This window comes from Emys orbicularis, chromosome 8, assembly GCF_028017835.1.
Source record: "Emys orbicularis isolate rEmyOrb1 chromosome 8, rEmyOrb1.hap1, whole genome shotgun sequence".
NCBI lineage: Eukaryota > Metazoa > Chordata > Testudines > Emydidae > Emys > Emys orbicularis.
In genome coordinates, this window is record NC_088690.1 from 23,665,619 (window position 1) to 23,693,516 (window position 27,898).

Consider the following 27,898-nt stretch of genomic DNA (forward strand, 5'->3'; position numbering starts at 1 on the left):
GTTATATTTTTACAGTGCCCTGAGGCTACTGTCCAACCTCCCCTGCCTGTGCCTTAATACAGTTCTAAAAAAATGAGACATGTAGAAGTCAGAACAAGAGGAAGAAAGCTAGATGTTAAATTTCCAGTTAATTTCTAGGGAAATTAATACTTTAAAGAGCCCCTAATGTGCACAATATTATGGGACACACTGTGAGTTGGTTGAAACAGAGTAAATGGCCAGCAATCATGAGTTATGAGTTTTCATAACTCTTGTGTCTGAAGGAAATGGGAAACAGTATCCCAATTATTTGGGACATATTTTTATGCAAGGGATTTATGGACTTGGCCCCTAGTGTTCTATGCTTCTGGGTGCTTTCTACTTTTCTTAACTTGATACATCTCTTAAGTAGGATCTTTTCTTTCTGTACATTCCATGAAATGTCATTGTCATAAATATACATTTTCTTTTTATTTTGTTTCCTGCTCTCCAAGGCCCATTCTTCTCTCATAAGAAGGATTGCTAAAACCAAATGATAATGTGTTGCCTAGCCCAAGAGATCAGTCCTAGGAAGCTGATATGTTAATGAGATATTTATTTTTCAAAACCTTAAGTTTATAACAATGAGGAGATGCAAGTCTCTTGGAGCTGCTTAACCCCCTTTCTGTATAGAAACCACAGATTCATAGATTCATAGATTCTAGGACTGGAAGGGACCTCGAGAGGTCATAGAGTTCAGTCCCCTGCCCTCATTGTGTTCTTGTACCATTGTGAACAACCATTGTGTTCTTGTAGCTATTCTAGCTAATTGTTCTGAGAGTCTGAAAAGATTGAATCAGAGATCTCCACCTAGTGGTTAAACATAATTTACCAGGCTTTATACAGACTGTTGCCCCAAAGACTGGGCCAAATTTCATTTAGTTCCTTTCCCCAAAAAATAACGTAATGGGTATAAAAGGTTTTACAGCTCCAGGAGACCAGAAATCTTAGAGATCTAGGTGAATTTAAAATAGAATGTAACAGTTACAGATTAAAAGAAGTGTTTACATTATCTTCAACAAAGTCTGCAATAAATGGATCACAGAAATGTTTTAAATAATGTAACCTGTACATAGTAGGAAGCACTAGTGTTTATAGTAGTTGTAAATGTAATTTTGTACATTGCCTGAAATACATGCTATATATTCCAGATCATAAATGTCAATTGCTGCTGTGGTCAGTTAACAGTTCCCTGTTTTATCTTTCTCTTGTTTGTTTTTCTGAGTCTCTTGTCCTGAATTCTACTGTTTGGGTGCTCTGACAATACCAGACATGTGTCTCTCTTCTGACTTCTTCTTTCCCCAGAAATGGTATTCAGTTAATCAAGTAAAATGTCTTTAGTTGGTTGGTCTTGCATTTTTTCATCACATTCAATCAAATATTGTTTTATGTTCATTGACTTGTTGAAATTTTCTGCCACAATAATGAATTTTGAATTTTCAGAAAGGCTGGGGTTGTTTGTCTGTAGTTTTGAAGAAAGCAAAAGAGGAATGTGATTGTTATTTGAGTTATTTTCCTCACTTTGTTCTGACTCTAAAGGTGATGTATTAGCATATTCAGCAGATGGTGGGTACAGTGTAGCTTTTGGAGCAGAGTTTTCAGCATCATTTATTCTGCTAGGAATTAAAGGCACCTCATTTTCTGCCTCAAAACTAATGTCTTTTAACTCTGGTAACACAGAAGGCTCTTTGTGCTCTTCCAGTGGCATTTCACCTTCCTCATGTATATTGTTATCTTCATCAGGTTGATTGTTTTGAATGTGTTGCAAATTCTGCACATTCGTCATGTGCATATTATTGTTTATTTGAAAATTGATGTCGCTACACGGTAGTATATTTCTAGTTTTAGGAGAACTGGGGATACTGGATGTATTAGACATAATAGATACCTTGACAGTGCTTGTACAAAATAATTTACATTTTTCACTCTCCACATCATTCTGAGTTTGTGGTATGTCTTCAGCTATACCATCCGAGTTCATTTGTGTGTCTGGGATTAGCACTTCAGACAATGACTCATTGTCATTAGGTGGCTGTTTATTTTCTCTCTGTTCTATTTTTACCCCATCACCTTCAGTGTTAACTGTTCCATGCGGGTTATCAGTATTGTCAGTTCCATCTTTGCTTCTACAAGTTAAATGTTCGTTGGCTTCAGTATACAGAAGCAAACTACTGATGTGATTTGGAGGCTCTGTGCTACTTTGTTTGGGAACAAAATATGTTTCTGTTGAAATTGGGTTGATAGCGGGTGGAATCCGCGGTATAACAGTGAAAGTATAAGAGTCCACAGCAAGTAGAGTTCCTGCTAATGATTCATGTTCTTTAGCCTTTTCACAACTCTCCAATCTTTCTATCCTGTTTAAGTTTTCACTCTGGCTTTTTAATACTCGGTTGTCCATCTGGCCTTGATTGACATTTTTCACTGTATCCTCCAGAACTGACTTTAGTTCCAAATCACATTCACTGTTGGGATTTTTTGTCTGCAAGTTGCCTGGGATTTGTGTTTGGATAATAAGAGCTGAAGAAGAATCCCAACCCTTTTCCTTTCTTGTAGTCATCTGTGAATTTTGGTACCCATATGACTCTGTAGCCCCTGTGTCTTCCTCATTTACTTCTCTAGAATACAGGGATATGGAAATATCATTTGCCCCATTTTGTGAAGTACTTGCTAAATTCTGAGTTGCAAGAGATACAGTTGGAGTAATACTTCTCGCAGTCTCCTTTGAGGGTGGAGGTAAGTTACTGTTGTACATTACAGCTTCTGCAAGCACAGATGTGAGATCTTTAGAATTTCTTACATCAGAAATATTCTTGAACGGATGAGGGACACTCACTATTGGATTATTGCACTTTTCTTCAGACAATTCTGCTGCATCAGCACTTGTTATAATAGCTTCACTTTCGGCATTTTTGCTCTTAGCCAAGGTCTGCTTGTCAGAGAATTGCGAAGCAACTTTTTTGGAATAAATCTCCTTCTGTTCTCTGGTACCTGGCTGATCTTGGGGAACTGCAGAAGACCCTTGGTTTGATTTTCTTTCTTTTCTTGTCAGCTCTTTGTTGGAAGCCTGTGACAGTTTCTTCTTGGATTCAATTGGTGGTTCTTTGTGTTGATGGTTGGATTTTTGTTGTGTTTTTTCACTGCAAGGTGATTTCTCTGGGTGGATTCTCATTTTTCTGAAGGGATGTAAATTTAATTTTACAGTTAAAAAGTCTTGTCCTTTAGTTTTCATTTTACTCTTCCAGTTGGCTTCATCTTTCCTCACCCAGGTTTTCCTTCCAATATCTCCCTTAGCAGAAGACAATTTACCTTCTTCACTTCTTGCTTCTGAACTGCTGTGCTCTTTGCTTTCCAAGGTGATAGCTTGGTTTCTTTGAACATTCTTCTTATGAGATCCTACCTCACTTGAGTCCATCATCGTCACATCCAACCTGTTTATTGTTGCCAGGTCAGCTACATAAAAGCTAACACTCTTTGGTATATATCTTTTCTTGACTTCTGGTGATAATGGCATCTCTTCATCACTCATAAAGCAATCTTCTCCTACTCTTCTATTAGCTTTGGTTTGCTCTTTCTCCAACTTTAAATTTTCCCTGTGATTATCTTTCTTTTCTTTTGTATAGCCCTGGAATTTATCACAGTTCACATATTTACAGATAAGGGAGTTGTGTAGCTGCAAAGAAATATTTTTGCTCCTTTCCAGTAATCCACGTTGATCATCATGTTGTGATCTATGACTTTGTAAAGTCTTTTGCACACAATGTTCCTTTGACTCCATTGGTGTGTTAGGTGCTGATGATGAGCTGGTAATAAAATATCTTTGCCTATGAGGTTTTAAACTCTTGTCTTCTGCTTCTGGTGGAGACTGCGACGATTCATTTGTTAAATGCTTTTCAAGTCTCTCTTTTGCTAAGGCAAGCGTAGGAGTTGAACATCTTCTAGTAAATGCGTCATGCCTTATATCTGCTGAATAATAAATGTTAGAATTTAGCACATGGAAGAGTTTTATTACACTGATTAAGCGCATGTTTGGAACACCTATGTATATAGTGCCAAAAAAGCTCTCTCTGTTTGTGGCATAACACCAACATTTAGCTAACATCTCAGTCCAATCTGGGTAAAATATTTTAACTCTACAGTGCTGTGGCAATTACACTCACACACTGTGGTCACATTTTAATCAGTTGAATTAAAATTAACTGATAGAAGTTTAGAAAACTTCAATCTTAATCAGAACTATCCATATAGTAATGTGTGTGATTATAGTTTTGTTAAAGCAGGTAACAGGCGGTATGTTCAAAGACTGGGTATAGCAATACAAGACTCTTCTGCTGATATGCCGTACTGTCTGGCATGTAGAATACTGCATAAAGATGCAACAATATTTGTCTACATGCCATCAGGTAGATTTTGTTAGTGCCACCCAAAATATCAACGAGTTAGGTGTCTGCACAGGGAACTAGGGATGTGGAGGGAGGTGATCTGCAGGGAAAACCCTAGGAATAGTCAAACTCAGGAGAAAGCTTTGATTAAGTCTATGTTTTTATTGTTGTTATTTAAGTGAAATAATAAAGGCCAACCAAAAGAACCCCACTTTCTTCCAGTTTATCTTCATATTCAGGTTTCCTTTGTATAACTGTATTTGTTTTTTCTTCAATGACATTTCCCTGCTTTTACCAACCTAGTGTCTTGGGACAGCGAGATGCATTGTCATATGGGAATTTTGAGTTTGGAAGGAAATGAAAGAATCTTTATGGCAAAATAAGATTTAGAAGCTTATGTCTCATTGAAAGTCAATGGAACTTAGGTTCCTAACTGCCTAAATCACTTTTGAAAATGAGACTTAGGCTTTTAAGTCACATAAGTGTTTTTGAAAATGTTACCTCTAGTGCCCCCAGGGGTCGGCAACGTTCAGCACGCGGCTCGCCAGGGTAAGCACCCTGGCGGGCCAGGCCAGTTTTATTTACCTGCTGACGCGGCAGGTTCGGCCGATCGCGGCCCCCACTGGCCGCGGTTCGCCGTCCCGGGCCAATGGGGGCGTCGAGAAGCCACGGCCAGCACATCGCTCGCCCGCGCCGCTTCCCGCCACCCCCATTGGCCCGGGACGGCGAACCGCGGCCAGTGGGGGCCGCGATCGGCCGAACCTGCCGAGTCAGCAGGTAAATAAAACTGGCACGGCCCGCCAGGGTGCTTACCCTGGCGAGCCGCGTGCCGAACGTTGCCGACCCCTGGCCTAGACTGATAGAACTTGGCTGCATCATACAGGTGATGTACTCAGACTCCATGCAGGAAGTACCATAAGAACCATTTCCCCATTCCCTTCAGTGAGCCAATTCACACAATATTGATGTTTTGTCCTGTCCTCCCTGCCTGGTATAAGAAGAGAGGTGGAGAGAGTGAACCCTCAGACAATAGAATGAGAGCAAGCAGTGGTGTCCTTGTGGATCATCCTTTAGGTTATTAAAGAGCCCACAGTGATGGTGACGGGGGGGATCAGAATTACCTGCAGTCAGCAAACCAGAGGCCGGATTGTGAAATCTTTAAGCAATAATGAGCCGTTACTCACGGGAGCAGTAGCCCATTTAAAGTCAGTGGGACTAGTGGGACTATTTGTGAAACTTGCTCACTAATGTGAACAAAGGCCTTGGAATCTAACGCTAAATTTCCTTCTCATCAAGCCTAGAGGGTACTTCTAAGTGAAATTTTTTTTAGCAAAACTTTTTTTGGTGACAAATGCAGATTTGGAAACACTGACACTTTTTTCCAATTTGTGTTGGTTTTGCAAAATTGTTTGTGTCAAAAAACCGAAAAACCAAACCCACCACCAAACACTGCATTGCAACACATTTTGACATGAAACATTAATCTTTTGGTTTGAAACAACTTTTCCTTTAAAATGTTTTTTAAAATCCAAAACCTTTAAAATGGTCAAAATTGAAATGAAACGTTTTGTTTTGGGTCAAACGAAACATTTCTACCTGAAATGATTTTTTTTTTTTTTTTTTACTTTTTGATTTGCTGAAAATTCTGAAACATTTCATTTTTGGTTCCACCCAAACCAGTTTTTTTTTCCTGATTTTTTGGAATTGCTAACAAACTGGAAAATCCATTATTCACACAGCTCTATGAGAGGTGCTGAGAATCTGCATCTGCCATTAACTCCATTTTGCTCAGCACCTCTCATGATCTAGCCTGAAGTCTCCATAACTTTTACCTTTTGGAAAATCTCTCCCAAAGCTCTGCCTTTAGCCCTGAATAATTCATAAAAAGCAATTAGTTTAGTGATACTTCTGAAAGCAAATGAATAAATCCAGATTCGTTTCCTGTCATAAAAGAGCTTAAAAATCCTATTTTAAAATAAGTAGCAACTTTAGAAAATAAATTAATAAACATGTGGCATCTGAAGAATAACCTGGAAGCCCTGGGGAATAAATCTCTACATTAAAAAGGAAAACAGATAACATGTATGAAACAAATATATTACAATAACATTTCTGGTTCTGAACTAAACCCATAAATTGCTGGATATGAGCTGTTGTCGTAGGAGCTCTCAAAGCAGCTAATGTGCTCCGTGTTGTCTGCATAATTCACCTAACTAGAGAGAGATCACAAAATGAAGTGGGAGAACCAGAGGAATCGCCTGCCTAGAGTTATGTTTAATGTAGTGGCAGATTGGTAGGATTTTATTGTGCTTGAGTGTTCATGAGGCTTTCTGAAAGCAGTGAATGTTACCGTATGAATTTGCAAGATGAGTGTTGCCTCCCGCTAAGGAGGGAAGACCATACCTAGGGAACAGTACGGAAGCAGAGAAGAGAGAGCAAAGGACATGAAGAGAGATCTCTAGAAGGACTTCATGTACTGAGAGAAAGCTCTGCCTCCAGAAAGGAGATTCACCTAGGAACTAGATTCCCTGGTTGTGAGAGCGAGGGAGACCTGGTCAATAGCACGAAGGCATTATTTTAGGATTGCCCCAAACATTAGACCTTTGTTGCGTTTCATTTTTAAAAACTTATTAATGCAAGAAAATTTACATCACTGGCAGGGACTGTGGCAGATGCAGGTATTTTCCAACACCTGCCACAAAATCAGTGTGCCTTTCTTGTCATCCTGAAAGGGCAATGCAAGATCACTTTATTGATTTGTCACCTTCCATAAGGAGTATTAGCTGCGATATCATTACACCAAGATGGATAGCCACTCTAGAGTTGGAGCCAGTCAAATGTCAATATCAAATGCCAGTATCCTCCCATTCCTGTCATTTGGGTATGTGGGGAGGGGGTGTTTCTTCTTAAAGACAAGCTTGCTATTGAGAAAAAGCTTTGGGAGTGTGAAGGGGTACTAGGGAAACATGATAGCCTGCTTTTTGTAGGACTGCCCTGCTTTTCAACAAACCAGTCTACTTTTTCAGCGTCCCAAAGAAGGACAGCCAAATGTCCCTCTCTTTAACACTGATCTCACACTTGTCCTACTTTAGCAAAAGCAAGGCATGAGCTTACACCAATTTCAGACACAGGAAACTTTCACCATCTTGTGTCTGGGCCCGATTCTTCACTATATTGCACTTGTTATAGTCATTTATACCCATGCAGAGTGGATGTAAAATGTTACCAAATCACCCACTTTGCTCAAGTCTCAATTGCTGCCCAAGGTACATCACAGTGGAGAATCAGGCCCAGAACATTTACTTTTGTATCTCAAGTTTCATATTGCTGCCTGCCATTGGATCCTGTCAGTACTATCTTTAAAAAGGAAACTCACCTTCATCAGTCTTTGAAAGTTCCTGCAGCACTGTAGTCTGTAGATTTTCCCACTGATCAAAGGTGCTTGGTTTTGTAACGCTTCTGTGGAAATCTTTTGTTAGGGCACCTGCTTCATTTGTTATAGACATATTCTCATAAGGCTCTTGAGGACATGATTCTACCATTCTGCATTTAAGGCATAAAAATGAGCCACTCTTTTTGTATTCATTCTCTCTTTGAATGCTTCTGAGTGGTGTGTCTAGCCCTCCGGACAGAGCGTCTGCTTTTACTGTTGCTTGATGCCTGTTTTCCTGTAAAAGTGGCATTTCCCTGCCAGACCCCACAATGGACGTGACCTTTATTTCATTTTCCTGAGTTAAGTGGCAGTTACAGGATCCCTCAGTGAGGTAATTTCTTGGCTCATGACCACACTGGGATTCATCTAGAGTTCTGCAACAGCAGTTTTCTGATGTGTGTTCATTTGCTTTGCCTTGTTGAAGTTTCCAGTTAAGGAGGGCTAAAACTAGGCAAGTGAGACCAACAGCTCCTGTGACAGATACAAGGTTCATCAAAGACACAATCATGTACATAAAGGTATAAATCATCCAATGTTAAACATACATGTAGGAATGTAATTAATTATAATTGGTACGGTAGCTTTCCTGCCTTACAGGGTTTTTAAAATATAGAAAAAATATCCAATTAAGCAGTGAATATTTTATCTGTATTATTCCATCTTTCCATAGAGATAGCTCACGCAACATTTTCTATAGCAATTATTCAAGAAGCAAATACATTGTAATGGCTGGGGATATGTCTGAGAGTTCTTTTGCAGAAGGGAGAAGCCGAGACTCCATTCCTTCTGTGGTACAATTACTGAATTAAAGGGGTGCTGTCAAGTCTGATAGGCTCAAATTCCCTTGCCTCTTTCTAGAAAGGTCATTTTACCATTTTGAAATGCCACCCACTGACTCCCAGATGAAGGAAGCTTTATATAAACTCTTCAAAATGAAGTTTAAAACAGCTCAAAAAACCCAACCTCCTAGAATGAGCAACTCTACAACAAACGCGACACATAAACAAGAAAAGGATAAGTCATATATAAAATTCTGTACTGAAAACCGACATTCAGAAAGTATTAAGGTGGCATCTTTAAGCACCGAAAATCAGGAAATGCCAAAATTAAGCCACAACCTTAACTCTGCCTGCTTCTGCGAATGCATTACCATACTATGTTTAATTACATCATCACTATCTCCAACAGGACAGTAAAAAGTCATATGAGGTTTTTTACAGCCTGAGATAAATCTGTCATCTTGTATTAATATGTGAGGTGTGGGGGAGCTGCATATAGGGGGTGGGTTGGTAGCTCTCTAAGGCCTCAGTCTGTAGCAGGGCACAGGTGATGGTTGGTCGAGGGGCCAGGTCACAGGATGCACTACTGTGCAGACACTCTGGGACATTTCCTCCAGGCTGTGGATGGGGGGTGCTAGCATTGCAGATGCTACACCATTAGGTTGGGGTTGTCTCTGTGGTCATAGAGAAAGGATTACTCCACTCTGCTGATCCCCCCACCGCCCTGCCAAGATAGGGCTGAGTGTTTGCCTGTAGCTCAGTACAGCCTTTACTGAGGTTTTGCCTCTCTGGAGTAGAGGGAAAGCAGCACCTCTACAGACCAGGGCACGTTACAAACAAATGCTAATTTTTAATATGGTGGCTTTCCAAAAACTAAGATCAAGTTCCTGAATTTGTGGCACATGCCTCATGGGTCCAAACGGCCATTCAGAGGCTGGCATATGGTCATGGGTAACACATCAATGAGGCAGCAAATGGTTAATCCAAGTGATAGGTAAGCGGTTGAGGGCTTTTTTCAAGGAACCTGAGCAGATGAATGTAAGGCCTGATGGCATCTCCAGCTGCATGGTGCCCCAAGCAATATTCCAGGGCATTGGTTCTCTCTGTACTCAGCGGGAGAAGTGCCACCTACCATTGCCCGCAACCCCCTTGTGATTGGTTTTGTTTTCCTTGGCAGTCTTCTATCCAAGCACTGACTAGGTCTAACCTTTCGTAGCTTGTGAAATCAAACGAGATCACAGCCTGAGGTGGTATGACTTCAGGCAATGGTATGGCTGCAGGCTAGACTTTAGACTGTAAGGTAAAACTGTACATATGTATGTACAAGGACAGCAGTTGCCAGCTGCACAGGAATCTGTGGGACATACCAGGCACAATTGTTCCTTCATTCCGCAGGGAGGATGGCAACACTCTTTATATATTTGATGGAATTTGACGGAGATGAGAAAAACACTGCAACCAACCCATTCCAATAAAATGATTTGTGACAGTGGCTGCTACTAATGTTGTCTGCCATGTCCCAGTTTGAATCAATACCGAATATTAGGCTAAGTGATAAAATGTTCATCAAAAGTTCTACTGAATATACAAATGAAATTCAATGTTAATAAATGCAAAGTAATGCACATTGGAAAAATAATCCCAAATATGCATATGAAATGATGGCAACTAAATTAGCTGTTACCGCTCAAGAAAGAGATCTTGGAGTCATGGATAGTTCTCTGGAACTATCCTGCTCAGTGTGTAGCAGCAGTCAAAAAAAGCCAACAGAATGTTAGGAACCATTAGGAAAGGGATAGATAAAAATATCATAATGTGGCAATATAAATCATGATACCTCCACACCTTGAATACTGCATTCAGTTCTGGTTGTCCATCTCAAAAAAGATATATTAGAATTGGAAAAGTTGCAGAGAAGGGCAGCAAAAATGATTATGGGTTTGGAACAGCTTCCATACATGGAACAATTAAAAAGACGGGGACTGTTCAGTTTAGAAAAGAGATGGCTAAGGGGGGATATGAAAGAGGTCTATAAAATCATGAATGTATGGAGAAAGTGAATAGGGAAATGTTATCCGCCCCTTCACAAACACAAGAGGTAAAGGTCACCCAATTAAATTAATAGGCAGCAGGTTTAAAACAAACAAAAGGAAGTACTTCTTCACACAATGCACAATCAACTCATTGCCATAGGATGTTGTGAAGGGCAAAAGTATAACCGGGTTCAAAAAAATTAGATAAGTTCATGGAGGATAGATCCATTAATGGCTGTTAGCCAAGATGGTCAGGGACACAACCCCATGCTCTGGGTGTCCTTAAACCTCCAACTGCCAGAAGCATTTGGCACTGGTCACTGTCAGAGAGAGGATCCTGAGTTAGATGGACTATTGGTCTGATCCAGTGCAGCCATTCTTATGTTCTTATAACACAGGGGTCGGCAACGTTTGGCACGCGGCTCGCCAGGGTAAGCACCAGTTTATTTACCTGCTGACGCGGCAGGTTCGGCCGATCGCAGACCCCACTGGCCGCGGTTCGCCGTCCCGGGCCAATGGGGGCAGTGGGAAGCCGCATCAGCAGGTAAATAAACTGGCCTGGCCCGCCAGGGTGCTTACCCTGGCGAGCCGCGTGCCAAACGTTGCCGACCCCTGTTATAACATGAAGGTTTGTAAAAGTCTGGCCAATTAATAAACACTGTGGACATAATTTTCAAAATTAGGTGCCTAAAGTTAGGTAACTAAACCCACGGTTGACAAGTAGGATCAGAGTGTATTCAGCACTCCTGAAAATCAGACCACTTATTTAAGAGCCTAACTATAAATGTAGGCCTTTAACATTAGGCACCCAAGTTTGAAAATTTTGGCCTGTATTATTTTGATATTAAGTTTATGTGCACAAAAAAGTAGAGGGCCAGAGTATACATTACCTACAAAGCAAAACACAGCTACCAGAGTAACATCCCGCCAATAGGAATTCATCTTTTTGTTTTTTAGAATAGCAGTAAAGTTTTGAGGATCTGAGTTACAGTTGGCCTCAGTTAGCTCAAGCACGTTGTGAACTGCAGGGTTTTTGGAAACTCTGCAGTTTATATCATTGGCATTTTTGAGCAACCTGGTTGAAGAATTCACATAGCTCCTTAAGAAGAAAGCTAGATCACACAGTTTGCATGTACAATTCCATTGATTTTGATCTAAGCTAAGAAGAATTAGCTGAGGGAGGTGAGAAAACATATCTGGAATGAGCGCCAGCCTGTTTCGGGAAAGGTCCATTTCTTTCAGCTGAGGTAGGTGTTGGAAGGCATTTTTCTCAATGTAACTAATGAAATTGTTAGATAAATCCAGACTCCTAAGACTATCAAGACATGCGGTTCCAAAGCTGCTCTCTGTAAGATTAGTGATCTGATTCCCATTTAGCTGCAGTCTCATAAGGCCCTTCATATTTTTGAACCAGCTCCCATAGATGCTGCTCAAAGCATTGTTGCTTAGCACCAGGACTTGCAGCTTTTGAAGCTCACTGAAGGTATGATCACTGATAGAAGAGCTCGATATTTGGTTTTGGTCTAGCAGTAGAGTCCTCAGATCTCGAAGGCCATTAAATGCATTTTCCTTAATGTCTGTAATTCTATTGCTACTTAGCCTTAGTAGAGTTATGTTGAACAGGCGGGACAAGTTGAAGCTTTCTACTGAAGTGATATTTCCATCAGTGACAATTAAAGCTTTTGTGGTTACAGGAGCAGCTGTAAAAAAGGAATAGAGGCATTATCTACAGGATGTAGGCATGGGCTGGGTCTCAATCAATATCTTAACACTAACAAGGGCTGTTACAGATGGGAAAATAATTCCCATAATAATTTCACTTCTTCTGATTTTAAGGAAATGCTTCATATTTTATTTATTTAGATTTCTGAAATCCTATATAGGCACCCCTTCAATAAATTAATAATGTGAGATTAAAAGACTGCTCATCCCAGCTTGACAGGTACATGAATATTCACCAGCAAATGTATTGAGGGTATTAAAATTGACCCAAACCCCTCAGCCCGCTCCCATCCCCAAAAACCTGGAGGAAAGATGGACTTTGCAGTGTACTTGGATGATTAACTGATCCAGCCTCTGGTGGACCAAAGGACTGAGCCCCTCACGGAGAACACCCTGCTGCCAACTCTCTCCCAGTTACAGCAATGGAACTCCAGCTCTAGTACCCTTATTGGTCTCAGCTATGGCACCAGTGCATGGGGAATTTGCCAGGTCTCTACATTAGATGACTAGCTTCCAAGGTTAATACCAACCCTTTGCATTCCACCCAGAAATGTTTTGGTCTCCAGAGCATTGGTGTAACACGCTTGCCGCATGAAACTCCACTTAATAAGCAGGCTGCAGCATTCTGCATTAACATCAGTTTCCAAGTGGTCTTAAGGTTCGGCCTCGTGTAGTGGACATTGCAGCAATCAATCTTAATATGAAAAAGGGGGATAATTGTGGCAAGGTCCCTGCATCAGGGAGAAAAGGTCACATTCTTCTTGCCAGGTATAGATGGGGGGAAGGAGGAGGAAGCTATTGGCCTGGCCCTGCTTGGGCATCCAGGAGCAGCCCAGGATTTAACAACACACCAGGTTGCACACCAGTGTTACAAACTGCAGTAACAACACTCCCTCAGTCTGGGGCACCAATGGAAATTCTGCCAGCCCTTCCAGCTACTTCCCCCAACCCACCAGCATAATCTCTGTCTTGTCTAGATTACATTGCAGCCAACTAGCCCTCATCCGAGCTCATCTAAGTGCTGGGTTATTCATCATAACCTGCATGTAATTTCACATGCATCGGAACATTAGATTTTTTATTTTATTTTTTAAGCTGTGCACTGACGTGACATATTTGTTCAAGAAACAGAAAACCATCTGTTCCACTAGAAGTCAAAGTTAATGCATTGCTTACTACTGTCACTGTTTTTTTGGGAGGAATTTTTTTCATTGCTTATGGAAGTGCGAAACTAACATTTTGTGCCAGACATAGTGCAGGCAAAGCACCGTGCTCGCTTCCCACACACAGCTCTGTCAGCAGGCCTCATTCCTGTCCTCGACTAAAACTAATAAACATGAAGGGGGTCTTTTCTGTTATGGATGCCCTGAGGATTTTCACATGGCAGTCCCATATGCTCTGGTGAGCACAGACCCCTATTGGATACGTGTTGCATTAAATAAACTTCTCTGTGTGATAAAAAGAAAACGTCCTCTTAACTTCAAACTATGGTCAATCCAATTGGAATAATTGCTTGAGAGTGACTTGGAATGTTATCTTTGGGAGTCCAGCAGTGTTTGCATGATAAAAGTGATATCACAATAAGTTATTGCAGCATCTCTCCAACATACTTAAGTTATTGGACTCTTATGACAGTTTTTAAAATGACAATCAACAGACTGTACAGTAACATTCAAGCATATAAAGTAAATGAAAAATTTGCTTCTGATAACATAAAATGGTACAGAAAGAAGGCTCATTTTACTTTTGTTTGTGTGGTTTGTTCCTGTTTCTGCATTAAGGAAAATATGTTGCTTCAACAGAAAACATTTATTGACTGACTGACTTACTAATTATGTGGTAGTGTCTAGGCTATGGATCGGCAGCCTTTGCCATGCGGCCCGCCAGGGTAAGCCCCCTGGCGGGCCGGGCCAGTTTGTTTACCTGCCGCGTCTGCAGGTTCGGCCGATTGCAGCTCCCACTGGCCGCGGTTTGCCGCTCCGAGCCAATGGGGACTGCGGGAAGCAGCGGCCAGCACATCCCTGAGCCCGCGCCGCTTCCCGCAGCCCCCATTGGCCTGGAGCGGCGAACCGCGGCTAGTGGGAGCTGAGATTGGCCAAACCTGTGGACGCGGCAGGTAAGCAAACTGGCCCGGCCCGCCAATGGAGCTTACCCTGGCAGGCCACGTGCCAAAGGTTGCCGATCCCTGATCTAGGCACCCAGTCATGGAGCAGGGCCCCACTGTACAAGATGCTGTACAAACACTTAAAGATAAGAGTGAATCTTTTTAAAGTAATCTTTTTTGGTTGGCTACATTACATGAATGGCTAAATCTTCAGACGTGCATGCACTCACATTCTTCTGACTCCGGTGTGCATGCAGCCCACTGCATAGGCCTAATGCATCCACAAGTTGGGGTGGGCAGGCGGGCTGAACGAAGACCTGTCTGCACACACGAACTCCAGCTTGAGTGTAAATATCAGGGTTTGTGTGCACCTAAACTGGCACTTACCATTATGCAAATGCTGTCAAAGATTGTTTTGCCCTAAAGATTTGTTGCTTAGTAAAAACAAATCTTTTGCTCATAGCTTTTTGGGGACTTTGCCAATCTCCCCAGGCAATGGATAATATGAAGTGGCCCGACTAATGTAGCTCCTATCCGTTTTTTCTCACACTGGATAATGTAGAGACTGGCCGTCCATTTATTTGATTCTGGGGACTTGTCTAGACTTGAAATGCTACAGCAGCACAGCTGCATTGCTGCAACTGTGCCACTGCAGTGCTTCGGTGTACACAGATCCTTCGCCGGCGGGAGGGGTTTTGCTAGAGCAATGGAAGATTTTTTCTGTTGACCTAGAGCTGTCTGCACTGGGAATTAGGTCAACTTAACTATGTCACAAGGGGTGTGGACTTTTTACACTCCCGAGTGGCATAGTTAAACCAACTGAATTTTCTAGTGTAGACCAGGCCTGTGTCTCGACACTAAGCAGCCCTTTGTGCACAAAATACCATCTTTGCACATACATTATGGCAATTGCACACGGCATCACCTTTAGACAATCAGATCCTACAAATGTTACATTCTGGGAATTCAAAATACAATCTGTGTAATATGTTCAGTAACATAGAATAGCAATATTAATAATATTAGTCTTCTCTGGCCTGGTCTACACAAGAAAATTAAGTTGGCTTAAGTCTATCCCTATTCAGGATACCACTTAAGAACATGTTTACCTGATTCAATGGGACTTAGGCATGTGTAAGGCCTTGTCTACACTACGAGAGTACTTCGATTTTAGTTAATTCGACTATGTGGAATCGATATTACTAAGTCGAACGTGTGTGTCCACACTAAGGACAGTAATTCGACTTTGTGAGACTTTGTGAGTCCACACTAACGGGGCAAGCGTCGACATTGGAAGCGGTGCACTGTGGGCAGCTATCCCACAGTTCCCGCAGTCCCCCCTGCCCATTGGAATTCTGGGTCGAGCCCCAAATGCCTTCTGGGTAAAAAAATGTGTCGAGGGTGCTTTTGGGCGCCTGTCGTCATCCGTCCGTCACTCAAGCCCTCCCTCCCTCCCTCCCTGAAAGCGCCAGCGGGAAATCAGTTCGCGCGCTTTTCTGATTACTGACAGCGCGGACGCCACAGCAGTGCGAGCATGGATCCCGCTGCGACCATCGCTGCAGTTGTGGCAGTTCTCAACGCCTCACAGCTTCTCCTCCACCTGTACCAGAGGCAGCTGCAGATCAATCATGAGAGGAGGCTACGGCACTACCGTGACGGCATGAAGTCGGACACTAGCTCCAACCTCTCTGAGAACATGAGACCCAGCGCCCAGGACATCTCGCTGTCACTGGGTCTTGTTGATACTGTTGAACGGCGATTCTGGGCCCGTGAAACCAGCACGGAATGGTGGGACCGCATAGTGCTGCAGGTCTGGGATGAATCCCAGTGGCTGCGCAACTGTCGCATGCGGAAGGGGACTTTCCTCGAACTGTGTGAGTTACTGTCCCCTGCCCTGAAGCGAAAGGACACCCGGATGCGGGCAGCCCTGACTGTCCAGAAGCGAGTGGCCATAGCCCTCTGGAAGCTCGCAACGCCAGACAGCTACCGGTCCGTCGCTAACCAGTTTGGCATGGGCAAGTCTACCGTGGGGGTTGCTGTTATGCAAGTAGCCAAGGCAATCGTCAAGCTACTGCTATCTAAGGTAGTGACCCTGGGAAACGTGGAGCTCATCAGAGATGGCTTTGCCGAGATGGGATTCCCAAACTGCGGTGGGGCTATAGATGGGACTCACATCCCTATCCTGGCACCGGACCACCAGGCTAGCCAGTACATCAACCGGAAGGGCTACTTTTCCATGGTGCTGCAAGCACTGGTGGACCATCGGGGACGTTTTACCAATATCTACGTTGGATGGCCTGGCAAGGTTCATGACGCTAGGGTGTTCAGGAACTCTGGTCTGTGTAGACGGCTGCAGGAAGGTCTTTACTTCCCGGACCACAAAGTAACTGTTGGGGATGTGGAGATGCCTACAGTCATCCTCGGGGACCCTGCATACCCGCTAATGCCCTGGCTCATGAAGCCCTACACTGGCGCACTGGACTCAGGGAAAGAACTATTCAACTACCGGCTCAGCAAGTGCAGAATGGTGGTGGAGTGTGCTTTTGGCCGTCTCAAGGGGAGATGGAGAAGCCTACTCACTCGCTGTGATCTCAGCGAGACCAATATCCCGATTGTGATAGCTGCTTGCTGTGTGCTCCACAATTTGTGTGAGAGCAAGGGGGAGACCTATATGTCGGGGTGGGAGGTTGAGGCAAATAGCCTGGCTTCTGATTACGTCCAGCCAGACAGCAGGGCGATTAGAAGATCACAGCGGGACGCGCTGTGCATCAGGGAGGCTTTGAAAGCCAGGTTCCTGACTGAACAGGGTCTCCAGTGACTTTTTACTTTGTGGACACAGATGCTGAACCTGCCCCCGTTTCTTTACCCAGTTACTGTTGACTATCCTTCCAAGTTACATACCCCCTTCCCCACCTTCCCAACAAATAAAATCTGTTCTGTTCTGTTAATGAACAAGGTTCTCTTTTTTACTGTTTTCGCGGGAATGTTTTAAACCGGGGACGCAGACTGTGGCGGGGGGCGGGCTTAGTGTTTTGATGCAAATGATGCTTCTAAAGTCCGGGAATGACAGGCTCCGCAGTGCTGGATTGGTTGTTTCAACGCAGCCTGCCAGCAGTCCTGGGCGGGACTGGATGTATGTGTCGGCCAAGTGACTTTCTGGCAGGGGGCGGAGGGTAACAGATCCCCTGCTGCGTGGCTCTGTGATCCAGGATAAGGACCGCGGCATAGGATCTCTAACTGCCCTCCCCCGACACAAAGTCACAGATCAACCCCCTCGCACCCCAGAACAAGAAAACCGCCTCCCAGACTGACCAGGGTAACTGGTGACTGTGCTGTGTATGTGTCCTGATGCTGGACCTGCCCCCGCCTCTGTAGCCTGCTACAGGTGACTGTCCTGTCCAAGTAACAAACCCCTTCCCCCCCTTCAGACAGAATCCCCTCCAAAAGACACTCTCGGAAACAGTACTTAACAGAAACAGATGTTTTATTATGAACCGCACATGAAAAGGGGCGGGGGAGGAAACTTGGACATGGGCTAGTGTGAGATGGGTAGGAAAGGACTTTTCAAACTTTGGAACGAGAGCCTTCCATTGCTGCAGCAGTGTGCAGTGGCCGACTGACAGTTTTAACGGCCCTTGCCGCCCCTCCTTCTTTGTACTTTTGGTGAGGGGGGTGTGGGACTTGGTGGCGGGGGAGGGCGGTTAGAGATAGACAGCAGCAGTGCTCTGTCCTCCTGCCTCCGGTCTTGCAGAACATCCACTAGGCGCCGGAGCGTCTCCGTTTGCTCCCTCATTAGTCCAAGCAGGGTTTGAGTAGCCTGCTGGTCCTCCTGGCGCCACCTCTCCTCCCGTTCCATGACTGCTCTGTGCATTTGTGACAAGTTCTCCCTCCACTGTGTCGTCTGGGCTCTCGTGAGCACTCCATAAGTTCATAAAACATGTCTTCCCGCGTTTTTCTCTTCCTTCTTCTAATCTGCGCTAGCCTCTGGGAGGGTGATGCCAGGCTGGGTTGGGAGACAGTCGCAGATGTGTCTGTGGGAATGGGAAAAAGGGAGTAAATTCCTGAGACAGATAAATGAAGTTGCTAACAAAGAGCATAGTCTTTCTCTGTGAACAACACCATGCACTGCACCTTTCACATGCGCACTCAGGACAAGGTCGAATTTTCGGCCCTCGCCTTATGTGTCTGGGGTCCTGCAGTTGCGATCAGAGAAGCGTTGCAGGACACCTCTACTTCTGCTGCAGGAAAACATGGTAAGCCGTAGACTTGTGGCAGCTTAAACATGTAATAGTAGCACTGGGCTCCTTTCGCACTGAATGCAAGGCCACTCTCTGCTGGCAGCAATCAGGGAAGCATGAGCTCTGCCCCTGTCCCACCACCTCGCGGCTGTCCCCGGGAAAGATCCCTGTATGCTGCCCCTCTGCCGCCTCCACCGCGTGGCTGTAAAGCAGTCCCAATACTAACATTCCCCTCCCTAATTTAAAGCAGGGCGTCATGTGTGACATTACACTCATGAGGATCTTGGAGAACGAGAGGGGAAGGATGCTGCGTGAGAGCATGCAGAGGCCTGGGCCGTATGCCGCCATGCTGTGCCGCGCACTGATCCCCGACTACCTGATGGACTCATGGCGTGGGAACGTGTGTTACCACGGGGGACCGAACAAGATCGCCCTGCCGTGGAACCTCATGCGCATGCTGGAGCGGTACCTCCAGGAGAGCTATGCCGAGCTATCCCAGGAGGACTGTCTGTCCATTCCCGGGCACATTGACCGCCTTTTCATTTAAGTTCAGCATAACGGACTACAGAGTGGAGCGTCCTGTGGTGGACTAATCATGAATATCCGGACAGTACTTGATTTTCTATACATAGTTAGGAGTAAATAGTTCACTAAGCCAACTAAATCATGAACAACAAATTACTAATATAGTTAATATTCCTGTTTTGTTATAAATAAAAGTTTCTATGTTTAAATGAGTGACTGAAAAGCCCATGCTTAACAATATAAATATTCCACTTATGTTAAAATGAAATGTTTAGATGTTTAAAGCACTCACTGCTTGATCCTTCCCCTGATTCGGTGTCCGGGGTAAGGGCTGTGGACGGTTGGTAGGGGATCTCGGTAAGGGTGATGAAGAGCTCCTGGCTGTCGGGGAAATCAGCGGTGCAAGCGCTGTCGACTGCCTCGTCCTCCTCATCTCCTTCCTCATCTTCCCCGTCACCTAACATTTCCGAGGAGGAACCGGCCGTGGACAATATCCCATCCTCGGAGTCCACGGTCAGTGGTGGGGTAGTGGTGGCGGCCGCACCTAGGATGGAATGCAGTGCCTCGTAGAAACGTGATGTGTGGGGCTGGGATCCGGAGCGTCGGTTTGCCTCTTTGGTTTTTTGGTAGCCTTGTCTCAGCTCCTTGATTTTCACGCGGCACTGCGTTGCATCCCGGCTGTATCCTCTCTCTGCCATGGCTTTAGAGATCTTCTCGTAGATCTTTGCATTCCTTCTTTTGGAGCGCAGCTCTGAAAGCACGGACTCATCGCCCCACACAGCGATGAGATCCAAGACTTCCCGATCAGTCCATGCTGGGGCCCTCTTTCTATTAGATTGCACGGCCAACTCTGCTGGAGAGCTCTGCATCGTTGCCAGTGCTGCTGAGCTCTCCACGCTGTCCAAACAGAAAATGAGATTCAAACTGGCCAGACAGGAAAAGGAATTCAAATTTTCCTGGGGCTTTTCCTGTGTGGCTGGTCAGAGCATCCGAGCTCGAAGTGCTGTCCAGAGCATCAACAGAGTGGTGCACTGTGGGATAGCTCCCGAAGCTATTACCGTCGATTTCCATCCACACCTAGCCTAATTCGATATTGCCATTTCGAATTTAGCGCTACTCCTCTCGTTTTCGAGGATTACAGAAGTCGAATTTAAAAGAGCTCTATTTCGAACTAAGTAGCTTCCTGGTGTGGACGGGTGCAGGGTTAATTCGATGTAACGGCGCTAAATTCGATATAAGCTCCTAGTGTAGACCAGGCCTAATACTTTTCTGAATCAAGGCCTATATGACTTTGGACAAGTCACTGGCAGCCTGTTGATTTCCATGGGCTTTACATCCGGACCTTAACCTCTCTTTGATTTAGCATTCCCCTATGTAAACTGGACTTAATAACACTTACCCACCTTAGTGAAGCACTTTGAGAACTATGGATGAAAGATGGTTTAAGTGCCAAGTGTTATTTAGTTTTATGGCTGTTAGTACTTCTGGTTTCTTAAGCTGATAATGCCTTTCTGTTTTCTGAGCTAGTGTTAGAGATTTGCTGCTTTTAGCAATAAACAAAGTATGTTATTTAGCATCAGTATGAAAGTCACATTTGGTTTAAATTTGTTAATAAGGTGTCTTATTAAATTGTTGACTTAAGCAAGCAATATGTAATGAATACAGTCAACGTATCTTGGTAGCATTTCCACAGCTCATTTAGCCCCAATAAAAAGAAACCATTGTTTCAGAATTATAATGTCATAATGCACTTTGATTCTAATCTCTATCGCTGGTATATCACTTAATCTTACTAATGCTGTAGAATTGCCTGGCAGGGTTATGAGGCAATCCATAGTTCGTTCAGCCAGTGTAAGGCTTGAACTTTGCACAATATGTGAACAATAACTTATTAAAACAATCTTTTTTTTTAAGTGTCTTGCTGCATGAAATGACTCCTTTCTCAGTAACAAAGGTTTTCAATTACCTCTGAAGGCCTTAGAATAGTTTTGGTAAGGCCGCTAGGCAAAGAGAAATAAAACAATGTTATCACTCTTTAGACAGCATGTGCAGAGATTTGCTTTCAGAAGCAGAGTCCAGAAACAGTCAATACAATTAGAGTATTGCAGTGAGCTCACTGTATATAATAAATATCAGTTCTCTTGAAGTGTCTTACTTAGTTACCTGGTAAATATGTTAATCCTTGACACAGAGTAACATTTTCTGAGCATACCAGACATGAGGAGGGACATGATGTTATTAACTGAATCACCATAGCAAGTAGAATGAGCAATGTACCTAAAAGAAAAAGAGCATATATTTCATGGTATTGACATTTATTATTCATGAATTAATTGCAAGTGGCTAATTAAGTACATTAGTGGCCTCTGCATTTTTAAGGAGATTTTAATTTGTCATGAGAGAATGGTGAATTTTATGGCCCGGAAAGATGTCCAGTGGACAGCATTTATGACTGAAATTTTCCATTACTCCTAGTTTATTAAAGATACAGTACAAGTGAGACAACAGTGTATGTTTATGTGATATTTTGGGCCAGTTCTTAAAAGGGCCTCAAATTTAGAGGGCACAGCTTAGCATTTGCAATTAATTTAAGGCAAACTCATGGCTCATCTCACCTAACCACCAGACTGTACCCATATAGCAGGTATTTAGACATCTACATGCTGCAAACTATAATTGCGGTTGTTTCCAAAGGCACATTTGTGCCCAGAAAATCAAAGACAGAGACTCATAATCAGTTCCTTTTATATTTAGCTAGTTCTTGTGTTTTAATCAAAATAAAACTATTTGCTTTGACAGGACACAGGTCCTGATTCAGCAAAGTACATAAACACATGCTTAAGGTTCATAATTATGAGCCTAATCCAAGTCAGGGACGGATCTAACTTTTTTGCCGCCCCAGGCAAAAAAGAAGAGCGCCGCCCCGCAGTAACACCCCCCCCCCCCCCGAGCGCCGTGCCGCCGACCCCCGCCCCCAGCGCCGGGCCAGGCCGGGCCAACCAAACCCCCGCCCCGAGCGACGGGCCGCCCAAACCCCCGAGCGCCTTGCCGGGCCGCCCAAACCCCACCCCCCAACGCCTCGCTGGGCCGCCCAACCTCCCCCCCCCCCCCCCCCGAGCGCCACGCCGGGCCAGGCCAGGCCGCCCAAACCCCCAGAGCGCTGCGCCGCGCCGGCCAAACCCCCACCACCCCCAGCGCCCAGCGCCGCGCCGGGCCAGGCCGCCCAAACCCCTGGAGCGCCGCGCCGGCCAAACCCCCCCAGCTCCGGGCCGCGCCTCCCAAACCCCCACCCCCCCGGAGCGCCGTGCCGGCCAAACCCCCACCCCCCCGGAGCGCCGCGCCGGGCCGCCCAACCCCCCCCCCCCCCACAGCGCCACACCACGCCACACCACCGAAGCAAAAAAAAACCCTCAAGGGCCGCCCCGCCGAACAAAAACACCGCGAGCGCCCCCCGCCACCCCAACATTGGCCGCCCCTTATAAGGTGCCGCCCCAAGCAGGTGCTTGGTCGGCTGGTGCCTGGAGCCGGCCCTGTCCATGTTCATTGAAGTCAATGGGAGTCCTTCCATCAACTCCAATAGGCTTTGGATCGTTAAAGTCAATGGGACTTAATCACTCTGTAAGATAAGCATGTGCTTACGTGCTTTGCAGAACTGCGGCCATAGAGATTATGTTGTCAGGCCCAGTATAAGAAGAGAGGCAGACAGATATCTCCATAATTACAGTCCATTTAATATAATGAATAGATTGAGATATCAAGCAAACCCCATTAAATAATTTCATATTCAGGCCTTCTGTAATGCCTAGAGAAGATCCTCTCCATGTTCCTGACCACAGCCATAGAACAACTGAAGAAGAGACAGTCTTCAAGAACCCATATTTGGTTTTGCAAAAGACTCTGTGCATTGGTGTCAGGATACATTGGAAAAATTTAATCCATTCAGTGTTAACATAGAAGGGAAAAGCTATTCAATAAAGTGAATAGGTTTTTACTACTGAGTCTAGTTGTATTAATGCAAGGCGACACAACAGCTTTCAAAAGTGTCCCCTCTACTTCTCAGCTTGGAGCACATAACAGAAGCTCTTAGCATCACGCAAATTGGCCCTTTGCTGGGGACACATTGCACAGTGTGTCACAAGGCACTTAGATTAGCAATAAGAACCTATTAGCGTAGTATGGCTACAACCCTACTAAATCTAAAATTGAGATTTAGAGTCAAATTCTGAAGTCCTGCTCATGTGTGTTGTCTGGCTGCTGTCAATGTGACTATCCAAGTGAGTAAGAGCTGCAGGGACTGACCCTAAGACTCTTAAAGTGGGAGGGGAGGGGTTGCCACCAGCCCAAGTATTGATCCCTGTCTTGGCGTTAAAGTCTCCTTAAGTGCACATCTGATAAGTTACACACTGGCAGGCCCTATAAAAACCAGAAGTACTGCACTTGTGGCTTCTAGAAAATGCTCATGCTATAAGATCTGAACATGCAGTTTGTATAGGACATGCAAGTATACTCACGGTGGCACCAAGGAATGCAGAGAGAGAAGTGGAGAGGCTCCACAATCACCCCCTTTTTTATCTGTATAGTGTCTAGAAGGGAAGTTAGAAACGGCTGTACGCGAGCAGGCTTATCTGTAAATGGTATCATCTTTCCTGGTCAGGGTCTCCTACAAATGCAGATATCTACATTTTAAAAATCAAAACTGCCACTACCAGCCCCTCTTCTATTTGCAATACACAATTTGCATGCTCTCTCTCTCTCTCTCTCTCTCTCTCGTATTCACAGGGAAGACCAGAATTTTCTGAAGTAGTCACAAAATTAGAAGAATGCCTATGCAATATTGAGGTAAAGATATAAGCTCCTGCAGTGAAGTAATATGAATGCACCAAATGAGCAAATGTGAATGCAAGTTGGGGAGCAACACAAGTGTGAAAGAGACCATAGAATTTGTTGACCCGATTCACCCAGTTGTAACCTCCCTCATTAAATTTTAAGGTGATACAGTAAACAATAGCCCCATGAGTGCCCTGAGAAGAAGAAGGCCAAAGGCCAGCCTGACAGAACACACTGCCGTGCGCATGATATGAGATCAGGTCTCTCACTTGCTCTTGGCTCCCTGCATTTCCAGAGATGGTAATGCTGCAGAGAGATACTGTTCAGCATTGCAGGGATGTACCTTGCAGTAGTCTTAGGCAGATCCACTTCTCCCCACCTAGCAATCCCAGGTCTGCTTGGCTAGAAAGAAGAGTCTGACATGGATTTTAGGGAGGGGGATTAAAAGAGCAAACATAAAAAGAGAAATTCAAAGCTACATTTCTGCTTCTCTCTATGGCTAATAAACAATTGAAGATAACTGATCAAACAGGAAGTGAGCTTGATTAGGGACTCCAGTCCTGAATTTACATTTGCTCTGTGTATCTGTGGGGGGGGGGGGGTGCGCGCACACACAAGAATTATAAAAATTCCCCCTTTTCTTTCAAATGTATCACTGCTCTTGAGCTAAAGGGTCAGAGCAGACTCCCGTAATCTATTACATTTCTTCATGCTCTGACTGCAGCAGGTTGCTTTATGTGTAGGTGGAAGCTTTTAAGTTTTTAAAACAAGTGAAGTACTATATCACAAGTAACCGTGCTGTCTCACGGGAGAACTGGCTTCTGTGATACATAGGCAGCAGTGCATGTAGGATGAAATCTGGGCTATGAACCAAAAAAAGAAGCTTTATTTATCTAAGGAGTTAGTCTTAAGCTCCATTGTCTCCATGGCAAAACCCTGTTTAGGAGAGTTTTAAGGAACAAAATCTGTGGAGAGTTATTAAGTGCTACAGGCAACAAAGGATGAAATCTGGGGTGATAAGATTTTTTGTCCCTTTTGTTTCCTCTCCCCTCACTCAGAAAATTAATTTTGTTCCTTTTTAAACTTTTAAATGCCTCCTAACACGACACGCTTGCCCTGCCATTCTGGGTTTCTACTTAGAGATTCGTGAATTATAAGGCCAGAAGAGACTGCTATGCTCATCTAGCATAACTTCCTATAGAACACAGGCCATAGAATTTCACCCAATAATTCCTGAAGTGGAAGGAATTGCTCTTCCCTGCTACGTAAGTGAACACTATCAAGCCCAATAACTAACGGCTGAACTGGAGCATATCTTTTAGAAACACGTCCAATCTCGATTTAAAGACTCCAAGAGATGATGAATTTACCACTTCCCTCGGTAAGCTGCATGCAGCTCTCATCTGCTGCTGATCAAAGTCAGGAGGCACTGCTTTTTTCAGCCAATTCAGCAGAAGAAAGAAGGGACACAAATATTAATGAGAAAGAGGAGAATAAAAATAATCCAGGACTGCAGCAAAATTCTTGTGTTCTGTTGCACATGCTCAGTGTGTTGAAGCCTCTTTAACACTGTTAAGGCTCAGGAGCAAATGTTGACAATGCTCTTTTTTAATCCAGTTGATGTCTCCAGCCTCCAGCAACAGCAGTGGCTCTTTGTCTCCTTCCTCTTCTTCTGACTGTCTCATTGCACGAGGAGGTCCTGGCCGTAGCCATGTTGCAGCTTTACGTAGCCGGTTTGAGTTGGAATACGCCTTAAATGCAAGAGCTTATGCTGTTTGGTCACAAAGGTAAGTGGCAACCCCTTGAGGCTGGCCTAGCTCTTACTATGGGACAGTGTGGTGAGCAGCATCAAGAAAGGGCATCCAAGGAGACATCCGTCATCTTCCATAGACTGTGAGATTCCCAGATCAGGGACCAATCTTCTTGGGGGTTTGGTAAGCGCCTTGTAGATAGTGGGAAATGCCATAACTAAATAATCCTATGATATGTAGTTGCTGCTGTAGAAAGGTTTGAAAAGTGTTTTGGAATCCTAGCTTCTCAGATAGTCCTACAACAGTATGATAAGCCCAAGGTATTTAAAATGTTATGGACTCTATCTGGTTGGGTAGGTTTCACAAAATCTAATATTAATATAGATTTTTTTCATGATTTAAAAAAATAAAAACATTGATGGGGGTATTTAGACAACTGCCTGCACTGGTTGGACTGCAGATACAGCAACACTGCTCTACCGTAGGACAACAAAGAATGATGACTGCCCATCGAGGGGTGTCATTAGAAGTGTTCAGTAGGCAGACACACATATTTCCACTACCTGCCAGTGAACCCGCGGGAGCCGGGTTTTTACATTATAGTTTGTTGGTTTGCATTTGAAATTCTGAGCGAAAAAAAGTTAAGCAATCAAAATGCTTATCTTAGCAAAAAAAAATTGTGAATAATTAATAGAGTGTATGTAAACTACAGCCATAGGGGCTTCTGGCTTCAAGATGGAAAAGCCAGGTTAGATAGCTGACAAGCATTTCAATATGTGGGTGTCGCCAGTTGGTGCTGTTACACATAGTCCGTCAAGTTTTTTTCTTAGCATGGGAGCATTGTTCAGTCTTTGAAAATAGGCTTTATCATCAGTTATATGATGCAGTTTCTTATTAGGGGAACTGTGGCAAGTTTGAGCTTGCTTGAGCTAAAGGACCAGGTCTGTACCTTGGAGACAATAGCAGATTCATAAACTTCTATACATTATCTAGCCACTAGAGGGAACTGTGTTCATGTGAGACACATTCATAAAAACAAGCTAGTAGAAGTCAGGGCTCTTCTGGTGGCTCACCCAGTTAGCAGGCAGCAAAACCCTGCTTAGAGCTGCCAAATAGATTCCACTGACTCCCTAAGACAAACATAGCTTGTTAACTCTGCCGAGATATAAGAGACGTGGGCGTGGCCTTCTGGCCAGTGGGAACTAGAGGCAGAGACAGTCATTCCTTCAGGGAACACTACAAACAGTCAGGCTTGGGGAGAAAGTTATATTATTATTTGTGTTACCAGGAAACCTTCCTCCGCCCTTGCTTAACGTTAAGATTACTTTAATATGAAGTGTGTAGCCATTATCTGGAGTGGTGTTTGAACAGCAATAAAATGCCATCATCTCCAGTAGATTAGTAGTAGTATATATGTATGTATGTATATATTTACTACATTTGGATTTCACAGACATAAAAAATGCCCAGCTCCTGCCCTGAACAGCTTACACTCTAAGTAGACAAAGGTTTACGGTAGTGGGAGAAGGCTGCAGTACAAAAGCAAAGTGAGCTACTGTGATTTTGCAATATGCTTCTTAGTGCCAGGCTCTCTTTTTTTGTTTGTTAGTTTGTTGGTTTTAATTTAAATTGTGATCTGAGCGAAATGAAAGGACTGAAGTGAGGCCTGTGGACAAAAGTTACAGCTATTGAGCTAACGATGGTGCACTGATATTAAATGGTATCAACAGGGCTAGACTGTGACTAGAACTATACTGCAGGAGAACCTGCGTGGGCCACCTGTCCTAGGGTATTCTGCATCTGGACACATCCCTGGAGTGGGTGGAGTCTTGGCTTTGCCCAATGGGCAGCCAGCATGAAGGGCGTTGCAATTTGCTGCCCCTATATGCCTGGAGCAAATTACTCTCTCCTGACCCTGTCTCCTTCCTCCCACAGGAGGGAGGAAGCAGGGAAGGAATTGTGCCTCCAGATGTGTATCCAAGTCACAGGGCTTCCTGGGACTGCTCCTGAGTTGCCCAGGGTTCTGTCTAGAGTGAGCATTTAGTCCTTAGTGTTCAAGAGACATCAGATGAAATCCTGACCCCATGGC

At 44.2% G+C, this 27,898-nt stretch overlaps 2 protein-coding genes across 2 annotated transcripts in view; one reads left to right on the forward strand and one right to left on the reverse strand.

The window, feature by feature from the left end:
- TNNI3K (TNNI3 interacting kinase) overlaps positions 1 to 27,898 on the forward strand; it is a 169,827-nt gene that overhangs the window by 123,938 nt on the left and 17,991 nt on the right. Inside the window, exons 22-23 of the mRNA XM_065408995.1 lie at positions 24,011 to 24,070; positions 25,676 to 25,845. Of these exons, the coding sequence (XP_065265067.1) occupies positions 24,011 to 24,070; positions 25,676 to 25,845 (230 nt within the window). The remainder of the gene's footprint in view (positions 1 to 24,010; positions 24,071 to 25,675; positions 25,846 to 27,898) is intronic.
- LRRC53 (leucine rich repeat containing 53) lies at positions 1,337 to 8,359 on the reverse strand. Its single transcript, XM_065408817.1, has 2 exons — positions 7,774 to 8,359; positions 1,337 to 3,981 (listed from the first exon to the last, which is right to left on the reverse strand). The coding sequence occupies exons 1-2, from the start codon at positions 8,357 to 8,359 to the stop codon at positions 1,337 to 1,339; spliced, it is 3,231 nt and encodes a 1,076-aa protein (XP_065264889.1).

Bases quoted from the DNA above. Each gene is read 5' to 3' on its own strand.
- LRRC53 (XM_065408817.1), bottom strand. From the start codon at position 8,359: ATGATTTATACCTTTATGTACATGATTGTGTCTTTGATGAACCTTGTA. The intron at 3,982-7,773 runs GTGAGTTTCCTT...TTTATTATTCAG, and splicing joins ACTTTCAAAGACTGATGAAG to CAGATATAAGGCATGACGCA.